Source organism: Panthera pardus, unplaced genomic scaffold (assembly GCF_024362965.1).
Source record: "Panthera pardus isolate Hobbes unplaced genomic scaffold, ASM2436296v1 HiC_scaffold_1, whole genome shotgun sequence".
Taxonomy (NCBI): Eukaryota; Metazoa; Chordata; class Mammalia; order Carnivora; family Felidae; genus Panthera; species Panthera pardus.
The window spans coordinates 77,013,080-77,034,642 of record NW_026526654.1 but is presented as its reverse complement, the minus strand read 5'-3'; the positions used below and the strand labels follow the sequence as shown (position 1 = coordinate 77,034,642).

Below are 21,563 nucleotides of genomic sequence, written 5' to 3'. Positions count from 1 at the left end.
TCAGACAACCCAAGATAAGATTCATTGCCAGCACATCTGTGCTGTGAGAATTGTCAAAAGAAATTTTTCAAGCAGAGTTAAAGATACCAGATGGAAACTTAGACACACACAAAGGAGAATGCAGGAAATATGTGGATAGATAAAAAAATTTCTTCTCATTTTTAATTGGTGCAGAAAAGGCATTTGTTAAAATTCAACACCCATTTATGCTAAAAATCTCTAAGAAAATTAGATCCCAAAGGGAACAAACTTAGCCTAAAATTGGTATCTATAAAAGAACAACTGATGTTATACGTAATACTCAGAAACCAAATGAGATTGAGAAGCAGTGAAAGATTTTGCCTTTCTCATTCATTTTAACCACTTTAATTTAACATTTTACTGAAATATGTAAATACGACAGTAAGGCAAGAAATTAAAACACATAGAGATTGGAGGAAGTAAAAGTATTTTTAATTGCAGGTGAAATGATTGTGTATATAAAAAATCCTACAGACCTCATACATTGGTGATTGAGAACATAAAATGGTTCAAGTTTGGAAAACAGTTTGGCAGTGTTTTATAGTTAAACATGCAATTAAAATTTGACCCAGCAATTCCACTTACAGTTATTATTCAAGAGAGATGCAAACATATGTCAACATACATAAGATTTCATAGCAGCATTCATAACAACCACAAACTGGAAACAACTATATTCATCAAAAAGTAATTAAACAAATGCTTGTTTGTCCATATGATAGATTACTACTCAAGAATAATAAAAAAGTATATATTGGGGCTCCTGGGTGGCCCAGTCAGTTAAGCATCCGACTTCAATTCAGGTCATGATCTCCTGGTTTGTGGGTTCGAACCCTGTGTCAGGCTTCTTGCTGGCAGCTCAGAGCCTGGAGCCTGCTTCAGATTCTGTGTCTCCTCCTCTTTCTGCCCCTCCCATGCTCATGCTCTGTCTCTGTCTCTCAATAATAAATAAGCGTTAAAAAAATTAAAAAAAAAAAAAGAAAACATTAACTACTGATACTTATAGAAAAATCTGTGAATTTCAGAAATATTGTGCAAGAGCAGCCTGGCTCAAATGAGTTCATATTGAATGATTTCATTTTTATGACATACTGGAAAAGAACACTTCTTTTTTATACTGTAGAAGGCAGGAAAGTGGTTGCCTGAGGTTAAGGGTGTAGAGAGGACTGAGAATAGGCACAAAGGAATTTGAAGGGGAGTAGATTATACTGGTAACCACATGGACATATACATTTATCCTAACTCAAAGAAGTATACATTCAGAATGGTTATATTGTATTTTATGTAAACGATCCTTCAGTAAAGTTGAATTAAACTTAGTTATTGACTATGGGGGATGCGTATTTATTCTTAATACATGGATGTGGTAAATACTCTATAGACGTGAAGAGAAAGTCTGAAATCAGAGTCATTGATTTCATAAATCACCTTTGGTTACCTCGGAGACATTTCAGAAGAGTTGTGGGAACAGATACAAGCATTGTAGAATGCCAGAGTGTTTGGTAAAGAAACTAAATGTAGACCAGTCATTGGAAAAGTCTGACGATGAGAAAAAAGAGTAAAGTTTAATAGAGGTTCATGTGACTACTGAGGATTTTATTCATGGTGGAGAAACCTGTGCCTGTAAGGAGATAGAAAGGAAAAAAAAATCCTTTTGGAGATGTAAAAATGAAGATGCTTGATAGGGATAAGAGACATTAATGCAAAAAGGAACATCAAGAAGAGCTCAGACCAAATAGAGAAGTGTGCTCTGGGAGGGAAGGGTCACCTCGAAACTTAAAGGGTAACTTATAGGATAGGAATAGACATAGGTTGAGGGAAACGTACCTGGAATTTTTTACATCTGATTGTTTAGTTAATTTACCTTTAAAGTTGTGCTAATATAGTTTTAGTTGATGCTGGGTTCAAAGGAATAGTTCCTTTTGAATTGGACCTAATATGAGGAGCGTCTTGTTTTAATTTCTTTTGTCCTTACAAATAGGTAGAAATTAAATTGTCCAAAAAATAACACTAATATTTACTAAATGTAGATGTTAACAAAGGTTTTTCATCATAGATAACTTCTCACATGAAAATAATACCCTCTAAAAGTAGGAATCATAGTCTTATAAATAAAACATCTCAAACTGCACAATGTAGTGTTTCAATGTGGAAATCTTTTTTTAGCCAAAAAAGATATTAACACAAAAAAAGACACGATTTGTCAAGAATGATTTTTGTAAAGCCTTCAAACAAATATTAGTTTTTCATTCACTAAAATTGTTTCACTCCTTATATACTCATTGACTAGCTGAGCTAGAACTATATTCCAACACTCTAGTATAAAAGTAAGTATTGATGAGAAGTCAGATAAGCTGTATTTACTAAAGAGGTTGCCTAAGAAATATAGTCAGAGGTAACGCATCATCTCCTACTCTCCCAGGAGAGAAATTCAGCGTAAGGTATACAGGAATGCATCTTCTTCACAGAGACAGGAAATATGACTAACAACATACAAATCCCTAGTAGACCAAGAGCAGTGATCTAAAAGTCATAGATGGCATAGCTGAACTGTTAAAGGAATAACTGAATACAAAGAATTTGCCATCAGTGGCAGACAGATTTATCCCTTAAGAAATGGATCATTGGAGCACCTGGGTGGCTCAGTCGGTTAAGTGTCTGACTCTTGGGTTTTGGCTCAGGTCATGATCTCACAGTTCATGGGTTTGAGCCCCACATCAGGCTCTGAGCTGATGGTGCGGAGCCTGTTTGGGATTCTCTCTCCTCTCTCTCTCTCTCAAAAATAAATAAACTTTAAAAAAAGAAATGGATTATCTACTTTGATAAAGTGATCGGAAAATATTTTTACTTTACAAAATAATAGAATATAGTACCTGTATCATATATTACATGATTAACTTAATTTAGAAAGGGAGAGAGTTTCTCTTCTGTTCTAGTAAAGTATTCAGATAATTTTTCATGCAAATTAGGACAATTGCAAAAGAGAAAGGGTCCATTTTTAAAATTACACCCAGGCAACTGTTATGAGCTTTAAAAACCAGGATATATGGATGGTCAAAATACAGTTAATGCTATGAAGACAAGGTCTATATACTCAGTGAAACAAAAGACATTGAATAACAAGTCCTTTTTTGGAGGGTACCAATGGAATTTATATTGAGACAAAGTGTTTTTACAATGTGAAAAAATTGCCTGCATATTGATTTAGATATAATATTTACATGTATAATAAACTACCTGAGATCTTCCAGAAAGTAGTCTTGAAATCAGTATAGGCTTTTATTATTTTACCCTCTGAGATATTATGCACTTTAGATAAATATGTAAACAATTGGGGAAGAAAAACTAAATTGGAAAATTTAAAAGAGGAAACATTGCTGAGCAGTTCTATCATAGTGGTTATATTTTCTACTATTTCAAAAATATTTTTATAGTTTTATTATGGACATAATGTCATTCTAAAATAAGAATAGTTTATAGTATTAATCCTTAGTTTATTTAGTACCCGATGGCTGCCTCTGTCCACATTGCTGTAGGAAAAATCCAGATTTTTTAATTGAATTCTGATTATTTTAGAGTATAAAATGTTACAAACTTGGGCAGCTGGGTGGCTCAGTTGGCTAAGCGTCTGACTATTGGTTTTGGCTCAGGTCATGATCTCATGGTTTTCTGAGTTTAAATCCCACACTGGGCTCTGTGCTCGCAGCACAGAGCCTGCTTGGGATTCTGTGTCTCCCTCTCTCTCTGTCCCTTCCCCATTCGTACTATCACTGTATCTCTCAAAATAAGTACATAAACTTAAAAAAAAAGTTACAAATTTTAATTTTATAGTACTAATTTACATATTTTGAAAGTTGAGAATATTGTATACTTTTCCCTTCTGTTTTAATAGATTCGTGCAAAGCATGCACTCTCATCAAAGTGAAAGCACAGCATGTCTGGCCCCAGGTGGCCCCAGGTGGCCCCAGGTGGCAGGAGTGGACAAGGATGTTGGGAGATAACTATATGCGAAATTTCAGTTATGTTAAATTCCTACATAAGAACAACTGACTATTATTGTAAATAATGGTTCAGCAGCATCTGATAATAGTGGTAAAAGGGCAGGGACAATGTATTTGCCACATATAAATATCCTCGTGTGCCAGTTGGTAGAGTGATTGATCCAAAACAGAAGCCAATTTATGGATTTTTTAATGTAATCCTTTAATTTCAGTTAATTATAGAAGCAACACGTATTAAGCTTTACATGCACTTCAGTGATTCTTTGTATATATATTTAGCAGATAAATTAGAACTGTCCCTTGGTGTTTATATGTTTGCATACTACAGCTCCAGAATTTAATGAAATCAATGTATTTCTAGTCATTGAAGAATATGAGGGATTCTGAAGTCTTTCCGGAATTGAATTCTTGTTTAATGATCATGAAACACTTCCATTTACCTGTACTTGCCTGGCTAACTCCTTTAGATCCTGTGCCATAGACTTCATCTAAGAAGACTACCTGATACTCTAGACTAAGTTAGGTTCCTTTGTTATAACCTTGGGTAACACAGTATACTTTTTCTTCAGAGCATGTATCAAAATTATAGTAAGTCACCTACCTGTGTGTAAAACTTGGTAATGTTTGTATCACCTACCAGACCAGACTCCACAAGGTCTCCAGGACCTGCCAGAGTACCCCCAAAAATACTTGTGGATAGATAAGTGGATGATAGAAAAAATGAGATTGTGTTCTATCATCAAATAGATTTCAGTAATTGGTCTTAATAATAGGAGAGAAGGGTATAATTTCACTTAATACAAGCAAAAAGCAAAAATTTCTGGACTACCTTATTACAACATTGTCTGAGGATTTTATGAGTGATGGTGATAGTAACCAATTTTTAATTTGCACATGAAATAATATATTTCAGTATCACACTTGAAGTTTTACTTGTATTGTAAAAAGCTGATATTTATCTTGATATTGCTCTATTCCCAACTATATTCCTAAAACAAAAGTTAGTAAAATAATAGTACAATACACACAAAAAATACACCATGGATGACATTTGGTCGGGTTTAAACCTGATGGAGAAACCAGGGCCAGAAAAGCACATATTTGTTCATGACTACTGTTGAAATTTGTGGAAAGGCAATGGCATTGACTTTGCCAAATACACCTATTCTACAGTAACAAACAAACAAACAAACAAACAGCTAGGTCCTAGTTATCCTTGGAAGAATTCCGAACAGGGAGGGACTAAATTAAAATATGACTAAGAAACAATCTATTGAATTCCCGAAGGCCGAAAGAACAAAAAGATTTTATTGAAAAAAAAGCAATGCTTAAATTAAGGTCCAATGTGAACAAGGAAATTTTTAAAACAGCACAATTGAAAGACGTTTCAACTCAGATAAAGAATATTAAAGTAGAAAGAAACCCTGGTTTCCCTTTCTCTACATGCCTATTTTATCCTTATGAATTTGGCATGTACTTAACGAATACAGTGCAATATAACTGGCCATTTTGTGGCCAAAACTAATCCCTTCAAAAACAATTCCCAACCTTTACTGGGCCCATCATAAAACTGAAACACTTAAGGGCTACAAGTTAAAGCCCGGTGAACTCACAGGAACAGGTTCTGTAAATGATTTTAATCTTTATACTGTCACCAAACACTGCCTGTCAGTTTTCCCACTTTTCATTCTTGTTTTCAAGTATGGAATGAAATAGAAAATCTAATGCCTAAATAACTGACCAAGAATCCACACTTTTTCGTATCATTTCCTTTTCCACTGTCATACATCTACTTCCCCTTGTTCTCAGGTTAGCCCAGCAGGGCATGAAGGACTTAGAACCACGGATAGTCAAGCCAGAAAGATTAATGCCCTTTATTGCAGGAGTCAAGCAACTTTTTTTGATAAGAGGCCAAAAATAAGTACTTTAGGATTTTCAGCCATTCAGCCCCTGTCATAATTTCTCAGTTTTGTCATTGTATTGAGGAATGTTGCCACAGATAATATGTCAAGGAATGAACTTGGCTATGTTCCAATAAAACTTTATTTGTGAACAGTGAATTGTGATTATACAAACTTAAGTGTCACAAAATATTTTTATTTCTCTTTTTTCCCCAACCATTTCATAATGTAAGAGCCATTCTTAGCTTGCGGCCATATAAAAACAGGAGAGAGTCCCAACTCTAGTGACATTCAGACTGCAGACTGTGACCCATTAATAGTATGGTGTAATCAGTAAAGCACATCTTGATGGTATTTTTGTAATGACATGTCATGACATAGCATAACATTGATGAGAGCATAGAACACAGGGAGTGGAAGTGTGGTTTTGTGAAACATTTGTTTCAGTTTTATATACTGGATCATGAAGTAAAATGTACTACTTTAGATTGTAAGTTTTAAAAGTTTCAAAATAATTCAAATACGGTTTACCAGCAAAGAATTTTAGTATCAAGAAAGGCAAGTGTCTTAGCTGAAGTTTACCTGGCTATTTAGATTGTCCACTAAAACCAGATCTTCACATTTTTAGTCCAGGGCTGCTTTGACTTAATTAAAAGCTTGATTCGGATTAAAGGATTCTGTAATGCTGATAAAATGGGTTTAATCCCAATGTTAAAATATTTAGAAGTATAAGAACTAACTGGTTTGTTACTAGCATTCGGATAATTAGTAGCATCCACGTACATGGTGTTTGAAACACCAGTACAATCAAAGGGAACACAAAAAGCACACTTTTTCCTAGTCCATAACCTCCACAGTCCAGATTTGTTGTGCCAGGTCTCTAGTTTCTTGTACTGAGGTCAGGCTCAGGGCACATCAGCCTTGACCCTCATCCTCCAGTCTGTACTTCTCAGATATCAAAACACAGTTTTCCACATTACAGACGCCCCTTAATTAACTGAAGTTACCGCAATTTAGGTAGGCTCTGGATCACAAGAAAAACAAGCCCTTTCCACAGTAACTCTTTCCCCGGGAACCTCTTCATTTTACCAAGTGAGCATCTTGGGTTTCCTGTAACTTTTTCCCAGACTTCACCTCATACCACCCTAGTATTCTTCCAACTAAATGGACTGCATTTCACTATGCCCGAATTTATAAATTTACTGTTTATAAATTTATAAATTTACTGTTTCTGGTCCCATTATCGCCAAGGACAGTAAGATAGTGATTTTATCTTTAATGTTTCTACTATACAGTAATAGAAACCAAGATGGTGTAAGTTATGCCATGCATGGTGAGATTTTGATCAACTTCATGTTATTTTTTTGTTTCAGCTATTCATAAGCCATGTGAACATTTCCTAGAAGATTAAGCTTACCCCTTTGTGTCTCCTTCGAAGCTATTTTCCTGTGTAACTTCTTTGTCTTCACTGCTTTCTTTTGTATATACACTGCCCCTCCATGTAGTATCAGTGCTTTTAATCTATTTTTGCTTGGTATCCAGCTAACAAAATTTACTGGCTTGTATATAAAATAAAGTCTAATGTGTGTAATAGAATCCACGAAAGCTACAATTTAGACTTGTGATCAGTTTTAACTGCTAGGGGATGATTTTCTCCTTTTTCTCCATCATATGGAACTATGACCTATAATGCATTATCTACGTGCTTTCACCCGTGCCTAAAATGTTCTTCTTTCCATACTCAATAGGGTTGTTCTAATTACACTAAATCCAGCCAAAGACAGTTTTCTGTGAGGATATTATTTTCAGTTTGAAACTAATTCCTTAAAAAGTTTAGGCAGGTAATTTTAAAAAGCTTTACTTTGGGACGTTTAAGCCAGAAAATATTCTTGTATTAAATGTGTTTTCTATTTACATACTTGTTTTGGTATAGAGAGACATCTCAGGGGTGGATACACTGATGAGAGTCGAGGAAGTTACTCATATCAGATTCTGTTTCACAAATTGAATAATACTGTTTGTGACTGCTGATCTTGGAGTGATCTCTAGTTATTTTTTCTAAGAAATTAATAACTGCATGTTACTTCAAATTAAATATTTCCTGTTGTTATTTCCACCATATTTTTGTAATCACAATAGGAATATCTTAACATTATGTATCTTGCTTACCAAGTCAACATCCTATAACGGTTCTGAGATAACTCTTAGTCTCTTCACATTAAATAGATTTATCAGCATGCAACTTCTGTTAGAATGTAGGCTTCTGAAATACATGAAACATATCTGTTTCGTATTTCTGCTTGGCATATAGTAAGTGTGGAATACTGAATCATTGAAAGTCTTTAACTCTTGGAAATTACTAGCTCTTTGCTTTTTCACAGACATTTTTGTGGTTATTTATTTGATTCCATTTTGTTGATTTCCTTGTTTATACTGTTTCAAAAGATAATTGATATTTGTAATAGTTCTATTGTAAGAAAGATTGGAAGAAATAAAACCAACATTTGCATTCAGTTTATAAGTAGGTCAAATATTTATACTTGAAGTGTTATTTTTTAATTGCTAAGCAATCCTCATGCTGATTTCTTACTGCATCATTATTGGATTGTATTCTGGTATATGACTATATAATTTGACTCTAAGACATCACTCTGAGTTATGGATATGTGAGTTTGATTGATGTAGACAAAATAATCTTGTTAATTCAATGAGCTATACTTTTTTTTGTTTATATAGTGCATGGTATATATTCCCAATAAATTATTGCTTGCATGGAATCACATGCTTATAAATAATTTCTGTAACTTTTGAGAGTATCTTCAATGTTGTAAAAAATTTAAGGAACTTTCAGGGTGCCTGGGTGGCTCAGTCTGACTTTGGCTCGGGTCATGATCTCACGGTTTGTGAGTTCGAGCCCCACATCAGGCTCTGCTCTGACAGGGAAGAGCCTTCTTGGAATTTTCTCTCTTCCTCTCCTTCTGCCCCTCCCCCATTCTCATTCTCTCTCTCTCTCTCTCTCTCTCTCTCTCTCTCTCTCTCTCAGAATAAATAAACTTGAAAAAAAAATAAGGAACTTCCAAGTTCTTCCAGGTCCCAAGAACTTCTTTTATTACTAAGAATGAATAGAACTGGATTAATTATTTATCTCTATTTAATATTATCCCCTAAATGCAGAATTCAGTAAAGAAAATGAGCTTGGGTCAAAATGGAAAATTTGTTGCTTTGAGCACAGATCAGGAATTTTTTGAAGGTCTTATTTATTTCCTCAAAGTACTTAAGCAATTTAAGCCTATAATTATTGGATAAAGTTTATGCACTTTTGAAAATAAGTTTGGTTCATCTGACTGATGCAGCCAATGTGGGACTCGAACTCATGAACCATGAGATCATGACCTGAGCTGAAAGCAAGAGTCTGATGTTTAACTGATTGAGCCACCTGGGAGCCCCCAATTTCTCACTTTTAGAAAGCTGTCACATTTGGGGGCACCTGAGTGGCTCAGTTGGTTAAGCATCTGACTCTTGCTTTTTGCTTAGGTCATGATCTCATGGTCCCTGGATTTGAGCCCCATATAGGCTCTGTGCTGACAGCATGGAGGCTGCTTGGGATTTCTCTCTCTCTCTCTCTCTCTCTCTCTCTCTCTCTCTCTCTCTCTCTCTCCCTCTCTCTCTCTCTCTCTCTCTCTCCCTTCCCTGTTCTCTCTCTCTCTTTCAAATTAAATAAACATTTAAAAATAAATAACTAAATGGGCACCTGGATGGCTTAGTTGGTTAAGTGTCTGACCTCGGTTCAGGTCATGATCTTACTGCTCATGAGTTTGAGCCCCACATCAGGTTGTGGGCTGACAGCTCAGAACCTGGAGCCTGCTTCAGATTCTGTATCTCTCTCTCTGTACCCTCCCCAACTCATACTCTGTCTCTCTCTCTCTCTGTCAACAATAAATAAACATTTAAAGAATCTATTAAAAAAATGAAACATTATGGGGCACCTGGGTGGCTCAATCAGTTGAGCATCCGACTTCAGCCCAGATCATGAACTTGCGGTTCGTGAGTTCGAGTCCCGAGTCGGGCTCTGTGCTGACAGCTCAGAGCCTGGAGCTTCCTTCATATTCTGTGTCTCCCTTTCCCTCTCTGCCCCTCCACCGCTTGCACTCTGTCTCTCCAAAATAAAAAATAAAGATAAAAAATTAAAAAATTAATAAAAAATAAATTACTAAATACAAAGCTGTCCCATTTTTAAAATTTTACTAAATGCCTAAAATGCTTTATTCAAAACCTTAGACCAGATGTGTCTTGTACTGCAGATACCTTGGGATATAAGAAAGGTAAGGGGCACCTGGGTGGCTCAGTTGGTTAAGTGTCCAACTCTTGATTTTTAGCTCAGGTCATGACATCACGGTCTGTGGGTTCGAACCCCACTTCTGGCTCCTTGCTGACAGTGTGAAGCTTGCTTGAGACTCTCTCTTCCTCTCTCTGTCTCTCGGCCCCTCCCCTGATCTCTCTCTCTTTCTCTCAAAATAAATAAATAAACTTAATATTTTTTTTTTAAAAAGAAAGGTAATAGGTACCTATATGTATTATTTCATAGCATCTTCAGGAGAGTATGGGGTAGCTCGTTAATCAAACACATTAATGTGTCTGCAGTAATACATAAGGATGTTCACACTAAGTGGAATAAAGATTGTGAATAGCATCAACACTATTTAGGTGAAATTATGCTGATAATTAAGTTTGCAACAATCTTACAAGAAAGCTGCTTTTCAAAGCTGCTTGGATTTTAAATTATAAAGCATCATAGATATATAATCGAAAATAATTTTCCCCGCAGTTTAAAAATCTATAGATGTATGCATGCGCATCTGTATGTGTTCTCTCTCTTCTTTACACACAGACATACACACATGCACATGTACACACACACCTTGTGATGAGTAAATAGATTTTTTGGAAGACAGCCAAGCCCACTTGTTTTACGTGTTATGTGGCTGTTTTTGCCCTGCATTGGCAGAGTTGAGTAGTTGTAACAAAAATTTATGGCTGCCACCAAAGCCTAAAATATGTTACCTGTGCCTTTATAGAAAAAGTTTGCTGACCCCTGATATATAGAGAATTCAGTTTTGTTCCTATTCTAAAGACATTAAGACTGCCATAAGTTGCTGGCATCTTAGTTTTTAGTGAACTGAAGTAAGTTAGTGAATGAATGAACTCTCACTGTCTCTACAGTATTTCGAGGTATTTTTTTTTTCAGTTGAAATGTATAATATAAAAATAAACTGTAATAGTTTAATTACACTTAAAAAGCTTTTACTTAGAAAATGAACCTAATGTTATTTTAGTTTCTGGAAGGTAATATTATAATTGTTTCCATTTGTAATGCAGTTTTAAATTAAAATCTTTGAAATAACATGAAATCTTAAAACATGAAAGCAGTAATATTACATATACACATTAATATTAGTTGTAGTTAATATTCAAGCCATCATCATTATTGCAAAGGATGTTTAATATTAAGTTTTTTATTTAGTTTTGGTGTTTTGGTTTTAAATGAGAAAGTCACACAAATTACCTACTTTGCTAATTTTTTTAAGTTTTGGCCTTAATAAGTTCAGATGACTTACATGGTAAAACTGGAAGTAAGTTTTTACATACAGGGGCATATCACAGTGATGAAATAGAAAAACAAATTTCATATTGCAGATAAGAAAGTAAAAGATTGGTAAACCAAAAAAGGAAATTGTTATTATACTGATAGAGATGTGTAAACATTGCAGAGGTCATAAATGATAGACACAGATATACATATGGTGTATATAGTGTATAGTGTATTTTAGAATGCTTTAGAAAGCATTTGGTTTGGAAGCCAAAAAAGGAAATTGCTATTATGCTGATAGAGATGTGTAAGCATTGCAGAGGACATAAACGATAGACACAGATATACATATGGTATATACAGTGTATACTGTATTTTAGAATGCTTTATAATACACTGTGAAAACTGCATGGAACAGAGACTTTCAAAGAAATTAGCAGCTGTGGACCATTGAAACTAAAACGAGTGAAGCATAGCGAGCCTATTCAATTCCTTTCAAGGTCTGTAGTTTTTATTCAACATTTGTTACTAAAATGAAACTATTTCAACCATTTCAGTGTCACTCAATCTCTACTAATTTCGGAATTTAAGAAAGTTAAAATCATTAGAAAGGTATTTAAAAACTAAATAGTCCTGGGAAGACTTGATTTTTAAAATACAAATTATCAGAATAGTCGTGTCTGTTAGATGGAAAATTAATTTGGATATTTTATTATGAGGAGAAATAGAAAACTAGATTTTAAAACTGCTAGTAGGAACTCTTCTAAAAATTACATAATTATGTTTTCTTTAACACCACGCTCTCTGCCTGACTTCTTTATATCTGGTTTGTCAGAGTTAGAACATCTATACTTAAAAAACATACACTCCTAAAACTCAACATTAATTTTTTGCCTATATTTCTAATTTTGTCCAGGATGAAACTCGGCACTTTCTTTCCACATATCTGCTGCTTCATTTGTTATCTGTAGCTCAGGTAAAGTCTTCACCACTCACACTTTCATTGCTCCTGTACCTTGCTGTTTAACCTCCTATCCTATTGTCTGAAATACTGTCTCGTCTCATTCCAAAATGACTTTCACATCTGCCTCTATTTGCTTCGTCACTGCCTTCAGCTCAGGCTCACATTGTCTTGACTGGACTCTACAGTTGTGGATTTCTGCCTCTACCACTTACAGAAAGGGATCTTCCCAAAATAGATGGTATTCTGTCTTCCCTCTGCTTAGAATCCTTCAGGGGCTCCCTGTTGACACTAGGAATACATACCATATATGGTCCTGCTTCCTCAATCTCTCTCTCTCTCTCTCTCTCTCTCTCTCTCTCAATCTGTCTTCATTTCCACTTGCTGCCTTCCATCCTTTGCACAAGGCAACATAATACTCCAACCCCATTTTACTATCTATTTCTTGTTTCTTTCTACCTCTAATATTTCTGTCGCCTCAGATGACTTTCCCTTCCTTCCTTTTTTTGCCTAGATAAGCATGACATCTTCCAAATGACATAGTGCATACCCTGTAAATTCTCAGCACAGTTGCTCACTACCTTTCTGTGCTAACACTTTGTACTTTCTGTCTACCTCCTAGGATTCTATACATGATTATTTGTATATAAAATCTGTGCCACTTTCCTTACCTCTTTTTATACTTAGTACTTGACATGGCATTTGACACATTAGACATTAAGCTCAATAAATGCTTTTTGAATGAATTGGGCTCTTGTCCCTTCCAAAATACTCTTATTTTTTTCTCCAAATCTTGTTTTTTTCCTCTGTCATCTATAGCAGTTACTCAGTGAATGATGGTTTCCAGATTTATTCATTAATTGGTATTTATTGGGAGCATACTCAGAGCACTGCCTTAGTCATAGATGCCTGTAGGTCTCCTCTCTTGGTAGAGGACCCTTGCTGAAGGAACACTGATACCGCTTAAAAGATGAGTCCCACCTATGAGTGTGATTCCTTGCTGGGAGCGTGGTTCCTTGCTTATCACTGTAAGGCTTCACACCCCTTACCTCCCACTGTGAGGAACATCCTGCCAGAGAGAGAATTTCTCCATACTATTCTGAAGCTAAGGGTTCTTTTAATTTGATCTAATTCTACAGATACATGAAATCAGACTCACAGATTGACGCAGAAGAGTCTGACAGCTCTGTATTAAAACAGCATCACTGTACCTTTCAGTATTCTTTGAGTTAAAGAAAGATAGCTTTCTCCCAAAGGTCAAACTTTTAACTTTCCATTCATCTTACATTTTAATGGGGTTTGGTGGGGTTTTTTGCTTTGTTTTGTTTTGTTATGTTTTGTTGTTTATGGTAGGGAAGTGGAGTTCTGAAAATAAAGCTGACTTCTAACCCCTAATAAGTGGGAACCCAAAAGAACCGCCAGTGTTTTGGATGGTGGTCTACTCAGATCTTTTCATTCTTTACTTCCTGCATCTGGGCCACCTCAAATTTGTCCATCCAATTAATCTTCTCAAGTGCTTCTATGTTAGCCACTCAGCTGACTTTATCTTTCAACAGTATAGTTCACAATATATTCAAAAGCTATTACTAGACAGTTTTCTTCACTGTTGAGTATCTCTTTACATATATATTTATTTTCTTCACTCCAGGTGTTAATTTTATACTGGTAACTTGTATGGTATACAGTATTGGATTAGTAATTCTAGTCAGAATATTCTGGTGAATGTATATTTGCTGGTGAAAATAGTCTAATAACTGGCCAATACTTCTAACTAGATTTTTGTTGGAGAGGTGCATGTGTACAGCTCTTTGGGGACTACCTCCCTGAGAGGGTGGGAAAAGTGATCAGAGAATCAGAATACATACCTTAGCCTTAGTAACATTTTCCCAATTTTGTATCTTGCTCTACATTCTTTCTCTTTCAAAAACATTTGTAATTTTACTGCTTTAAATCTTTACTTATGTTTGGGGGCACTTGGGTGGCTCAGTCAGTTAAGCATCTGACTTCGGCTCAGGTCATGATCTCACTGTGAGTTCGAGCCCCACGTCGGGCTCTGTGCTGACGGCTCGGAGCCTGGAGCCTGCTTCGGATTCTGTGTCTCACTCTCTCTCTGCCCCTCCCCTGCTCACGCTTTGTCTCTCTCTGTCTCAAAAATAAATAAAACATTAAAAAAATAAATAAATAAATCTTTATTTATGTTTGAATTTTACCCTAGGCCTCAGTCCCACTTTCAAATGCCTCCTATACTCTACTCATCCTTCCCCTAAGCAATAAAGGTCTTTCAGATTTATTTTTGTTCCCTTTCCCCTCTGTGCTTTTGCTAAATATAATGCTTTTTCCCCCACGTCTGACTAACATATGCTGCCTTCTCCAAGAAAGCTGTCAAAATCATCCCAGTTGGAATCAACCATTATAACCTTTCTCATAGCCACATATTGCCATCCTAGTCATGTTTAATTATTTACATAACTCTGCAGAAGACATTAAATGGGCTTTCAAGTTAGGTGACTTGAATTCAGGTTTCAGCTCCACTACTTACTAAGGGAAACTCCTTGGGCCAGTCACTGAATCTTCATATTTTATCTATCATTATGAGGTAATAATAACTAAATCAAAGAGTTGTTAAGAGAATCAGATGAGATAGCAAATATATAAAAAATGATTTGTAAATGACAAAGCTCCTGGTAAATGTTAGATAATCTTAGATGTGAATTAAAAACGTGGAGCATATGTGAAGGTATAGATAATGTCTTAATTCCTCAATGCTAACACTGTACTGTGCTCCTATGAGTAGATACCAAATGAGTCGATTTGATTATGAATTTCTTGCCAGGTACAGAAAGGATAAAATCAACCTGTTTGAAATATACACTTATAAAATATCTGCCTTATGCTTATACAGCCTGAGTTCTTTATAGCATCACTAGATAAAATATGGCTTTCTTGAGCTTATGATTAAAGTTATAAAAAACCATGTTTATTCCTACATCTTAAACTTTCAGGTATGGATACTTCTTAATTTAGAAAGTGTGCAAGGATAGAGTGTCATCAGACATTGCTTGTATTTTTAGTATCTGTAATGCAAACGTTGGGGTTAGCCTATTTGTTATAGTAATACTAGAAATAGTTCCAACCAAAGTGATTGTATAGAATTGGAAGGCTGATAAGTTTTCCAGAATTGACTCTGCTTGTGTTCTCATTGTCAAAGTTGGATGTTTTCTTCCTTTAAAAGAGAATCCATTAGTTCCTTCTGTTCAAAACCAATTAGACAAAACACATTAATAAAGTTGTGAGGCTTTATGGAGTTGAAATCCCAATGGCCGTCCTGATTGCAAATTGCAGTGTGGCTATGCTGTTGATTTGTTGTTATGTCCTTTGAACAAGGCATTGATGGGACCTTTTTTTATTTTTCCTTATGTCAGAATTTGTAAAAAATTGTGAACATTCTTGTAACATAGAAGTCTTTTAGAAGTTCTTTAAAGAATGAGTCTGAGAAATTAATGCAATTGCATATTTTTCCTAATTTTTACTTTAAGTTGTTATGTATTTTAAAAAATTATATGCAAAATAAATATATGGTGAATAATTCTTTTTATAGTTATCTTTTATATAGCCTGCAGTCTAAAATCTAAACTGATATGGAGTACATATCATAATTATGATTGTTTTGCTATGCATAGTCCTTTGGCCTTTTACTTAGTTTTGTCAGAGTTTCAAATAGTTGAGTAGCCAACAGGTGATAAATGTCCCATTAATCTTTTGGACTCTCTAGCTCCTGAGCATGAGAATTGCTGATCAATTACAGCAATTGTCTCTTAAATGAGCTTTTCACATCTGCCTCTTATTTCATTAGTTAACTGTCTGCCCAAAGATCTGATAAGATGGAATACTAGTGCCTTTTTACAGCTTTTTCTGTCATGTGTACAATAAGGATAGTCTTGTTAGCAGAGTGGGCACAAAAGGGTATTTATCCACTACCTACAATAAATATACATGCTACAGCCTAGAAGGCATTTGAGACTGTTTATTGAAATCACCTTAAGAAGAAAAAGCTGGCTCCACCTCAACTTTCCATTTAGCAACAACTAATGTAAGACCATGGCATTTCCTACTACATACAATGCTTTTACAGATTACTTTTGTGCTCATATGAAAAGAAAAAACAAACCTATTAATTTTTTTTAAAAAGCAAAAATATTTTAAAACCCTTTTTTTTAAATTAAGAAGCATCATGATTACATACTCTCAACCCAAGATGGTTATTATTTCTTAGTTATATCTTCCTCTATTGCTGGCACTTTTAAAAAACTACCAATCATGATCTGCTATCTAATTATATGTTATTCAGCAGTCATCCTTTTGATTGGGAAAAGTCTTGATGAATAATTAGTGTTTAAATTGTTTGTGGTAAGAATATTTTCCTGCCTGTAGAATGAGTATAGTAATAGTATGTAACAGAGTAAAAAATGAGAATTAAAGGGCTCCTGGGTAGCTTGGTCAGTTAAGCGTCCAACTCTTGATTTTGGCTCATGTCCTATCTTAGGTTCCTAGGATCAAGCCCCACAGCAGGCTACATGCTGAAGGCAAAGAGCCTGTTTGGGATTCTCTCTCTGCCACTCCCCTGACTCATGCTCACATGTGCTCGCTCTCTTTCTCTCAATAAGTAAACTTAAAAAACTAAAAAAAAAAAAATTAAAAAAAGAAATGAGAATTAAATGAGACTATGTATATAAGGCACTTAACACAGTGCCCAGCACATAGTAAGTGATCAATGAATAGTAGCCATTACTATGTACAAATTATATAACATTTCATTCTTTTCTCTACTGATGACTGTTCAGAGACTTTGGAAACACAACAGTGGAAGATTTTATAAACATAGCTTAATGTGATACTTGTGTGTGAAGTTCATTTTTTAAAATATTTTAAAAACATTTAACAACTGACAACCGAGGGAGTGTTACTATTTGTAAATTATTTTAATTTTGTGTTTTTAGAAGAAAATTTAGGCAGATATTCACTGATTATTGTTCTTTGTTCTAGAGACAGTCACATAGCAAATGTCTTTGAAATAAAAGTAGCTCTAACAAGCTCACCAGTTTCAATAACTACCCTGTACCTTGTTTAAATATGAGAAATGCCTTGACCAAATAAATAACACAAGCATGACGAAGTCAATTTTTTTAGTATTTTTTTTATAACTTCTTGAATATCTGAATGTTTTAAAATTGTCATAAAAACTATGGGAATGTTTCCATTTGTTTTATTTTAGGAGTTCTATTTTAAAGAAAGTTTTGATAAGTTAAAATCACGTAATTAATTAACTCGGAATGATGATTTCTACCATGGAGATTTCATCGTTTCAACCTTTCTTCGTTGCAGGCCTCGTTTGTATGAAGTCCAGCACGTCTGTGGTTGAACTCGTTATGCTGCTTTGTTCTCAGGTAAGAAATCTCGTTCACTGGATTGCCTTAAACTCCATGAGGATTTTTAGTCATAGAATGCATATGCATATATTTGTATTTGTTTGTATATATTTAAAACTTCCATCTCTTATAGATGACGAAAATAATTTATATTAAGATATTTTTATGTAGATGATCGTACTGTGTGAATATTGATATAGTCTCCCCCTCCCTTCTTCCACACACTTTAGCTATCTTATTCTTTCCCACCATCCCTATCCTTCTATTGTCTCCTATCTGGAAATATATGTGTGTGTGTGTGTGTGTGTGTGTGTGTGTGTGTGTGTGTGTGTGTAATTTGTTATAGATCTTTTGATACGCTTCTTTACATGTCTCCATTTAAAAATGGTATAGTAGAATTTATAGTTTTGACATTTATTGTTAAATGATTTCTTCTATTAGATTAGAGATAATGAAAGCAAAGCCTTTTCATACAATAGCGGAGTATAAAATATAGCTTATTAGTGAATGGCCTTTGATACAATACCTTGTGGCTTTCCTTTTTTTAAGGTAATTTGTATATTTCAGGATACATTCCAAAAATCTACTTGTTCTATTTATCTTTAATAATCAGATTCAAAAATACAATTTATAGTTTTAGGGTTTTCTTTCTTCTTAGCATTTATAAGAAATTAAAATACATGTATTACATTTTTCTAATAACTAAAATTAGGGACCCAGTGGTCTGTCTTATCAGCTCATTCAAGTCTCCGAGTGATCCTGATTTTCATATAAGTATTAAATACTTTGTATTACGAGAACAAGAAAAACAGCTTATGTGTGTTTGTGATAAGTAGTTATTACATTTATCCCTAGTTTCCTCAATAGAAAGAAAAATACATCTAAACTCTTTCTAGTTACTGACCTTGAGGTCCGTCTGAAGCTGCAGCTAACTCCCAAATAAACAACAATATGGCTTCAATATTTAAAGGATCACCTTTAAAATATTAGCAAAAACAAAACAACCAAGACTTACCTATTGATTTCCAGTCTTTAGGTTTATTTTCTTGAAGAATATATTCATAGGGAAACCATTAGGTCCATTTCTCCCTTTTCAGCCAGGAAGAATATGAAGAATAAAGAAAACAGCATCTCTGGCAGGAGTTCATTTGCAGGGCATTTGAAAATTGTTACCTATTGCCAGAGTCCTGAGTTCAAGAGACATTTGGAGAGATCCGGACCTTTTAGGTTCTTGATGATGCACATGTATTAAAAAAAAAAGAAGAAGAAAAAAAAAAGCTTTTGTGGGAAAAAAAAGTACCTTAAAATTCCTTCTTCTTTAGCTCTGGGTTTTACTGCAGTTCAGAGAAATAAAGAAGAATGTAGCATTAGGGTCTAGTGTCTTTGATGGCCTCATCATCTAATCATAGGTTTAACATTACTCATTTGCTGGCTCCAGGAATTCCTGCCATTAAGGGCCCTAGAGATGAAACTTTGCCTCAGATATTGATTGAAAGGAAGAGTGAGAAATTTAAGCACTCTGTGCAGTGCACTTTCTTTCAGTGTTTCAGCAAAGCAATATTATAAACATGTCTCTCAGTTTGATTTTTAAGTTGAATTTTTTAAATAATTCAGAGTGTATTTAAATATTTCAAGTGGTTAATTGATTAAATATACTTCATTTAAGTGACTACAAAATGTATGTTTGTAAAAAATAGTTCCCATCATTCTGTTATTTGTTAAACTGAAATGCTGCTTTCCATAAAATATTTTTAAAGAAATAATGAGTGATAATCTTACTTTAATACAGTTGAGGTGGGATGAGTTTATTATAATACTGTGAAATTAGCTTATGAAACCATCTTTATAGATCGTTAATTTTTCCATGGAAGTGTAAAATCTTGGTTTTAAGGACACTCACAAAAATAGACATGCCTTTAAAATTTCTTTTAATCTGTGATTTTTCTCTACTACTCAAATTCAAGATGATCTATGTCCTGTTTTCATCCATTAGCAGGACAACCATAGCAGTAGCAGACTTCTGATAAAGGAAAATAATTACAGTTAATGATGCTCTGGAGCTTGCTGGGCCTAGCACTCTCCAAAGCTGGGTTCTCTTCTACAGGCCTTAATGCGTCTCTTGGACAATGGAGCTGATCCCTGTAGAATTAGCAAAGTTTGTAGGGCTGTCTTTGTGCCAGGGCAGTCCTGAGGAATCTTTAAAACTACAGAGTTCTGAGTTGTCTTTTTGTTTTATCTTACAGTCAGCTTTTTATAAATATTTATGGCTCTATGTTGTTATGATTTATTATAAGTTTGATGGTAGTTATGTTATTAAAATTCCAACGCAAATGGAATTTTTCTGTTTATTTATTTGCTTAAAATGTGTTTTTCTTTTTCCAAATTTAGATAAACTATTGAAGGATAAAATTTTGTTTGGAGAGACTAGGTAGCCAAGGATTGAAAAAGGAAAAGAAAAGGCAATCTTTCTCTCAATATTTGTTTTTCTTTCATTTGTGACAACACATTAGTTACTTTAATTTTTATGCTTTTCATTTCGGAAATTTCATGTTAACAACTATTACTAAAGATATCAGTTTTTCTTTTCTTCTTATCTGAGCTCCTGAATAAACTTACTATTGCCACTGGTTTGTGTGCAAAATATGGTCTAAATTTACATGAGATCATATTACAAGTGTCTGAAGGTACTTGTCAAGGATAATTCAGTTCATATGGACAGCCTTTTAAATTCCAAGGGACATGCCATCCAGTCTGCTCCCCAGTGGAATTTTAGGTCTCTGTCGAGAACATATTTTTACTTTTAAGAAGCTATTAGCATTATCATTGTATTGCATTTATTGTTCCACAAATACCCAAATGTTTTTTACAATATTTTGCATAGCTTTCCTTCCCATGCATACCTGATGACACAAGAGTACATTTGAAGAATTAGCTCTTTGTTCTTCTTCCCTTTCAATGTGTATTAAAGTTGCGCCTTAGTAGTATCTTTTTAAAAAGAATTGGTTTCTTGTCGTTTAGAAAGAAAATGAACTGAAATAAAATAAGCCAAATAATTAATATATTTTGTTTTAACAAAATCACTGCTTCATTAGTTAAATGTAGTGTTTCCTAGTGTTCTTCAGGATATCACAGGTCTGACACTGTCTTCTGTCAACTTTTTTTTTTAATGCTTTACAATTACATTTGTTTGAGGTGCTCTATGTCATTCTATATATGTACCTTAATTTTCTATTACATTATTCTGAGTGTATTGTGTTCTTTGATGAATAACAGATTTAGTTTTCAAGTAAACTTTTTTAGGTACTATAATAGTTTCTAATTATTTCCAGATTTTTTTTTTAGGAAGTCTCCATCAGAGGTACTCCAGGAAAAATTGAGTGATGTTATCCCGTAGGATTTCTTTAAGTTTTTCTAAGTAAAGCTTAGCAGATGTCATTGCATTTTTCTGTGCCTTATCTTTCAATAGAAAACGTTTTATAAATTGAGAAACTTTTATGTAAAAAGTAATGTCTCTCAGTATTCAAGTACTTTCTGACTTGAAGTACTGATTAAGCAAAATGCATGCTTAGTAAATCATTTTTATTCTCATTAGAAATCCCAAAATGTACACGTAACATAAAATAGAAGTCAGCCTTGCAAGTTTCTTTAGAATCTGTGTATGAAGTT

At 34.4% G+C, this 21,563-nt stretch overlaps 1 protein-coding gene across 9 annotated transcripts in view; it reads left to right on the top strand.

Moving 5' to 3' along the window:
- NBEA (neurobeachin) overlaps positions 1 to 21,563 on the top strand; it is a 678,493-nt gene that overhangs the window by 305,221 nt on the left and 351,709 nt on the right. For all 9 annotated transcript variants that reach the window (XM_053900309.1, XM_053900303.1, XM_053900292.1 and 6 more), the window contains one exon: positions 17,854 to 17,915. In XM_053900309.1, coding sequence (XP_053756284.1) covers positions 17,854 to 17,915 — 62 coding nt within the window. The remainder of the gene's footprint in view (positions 1 to 17,853; positions 17,916 to 21,563) is intronic.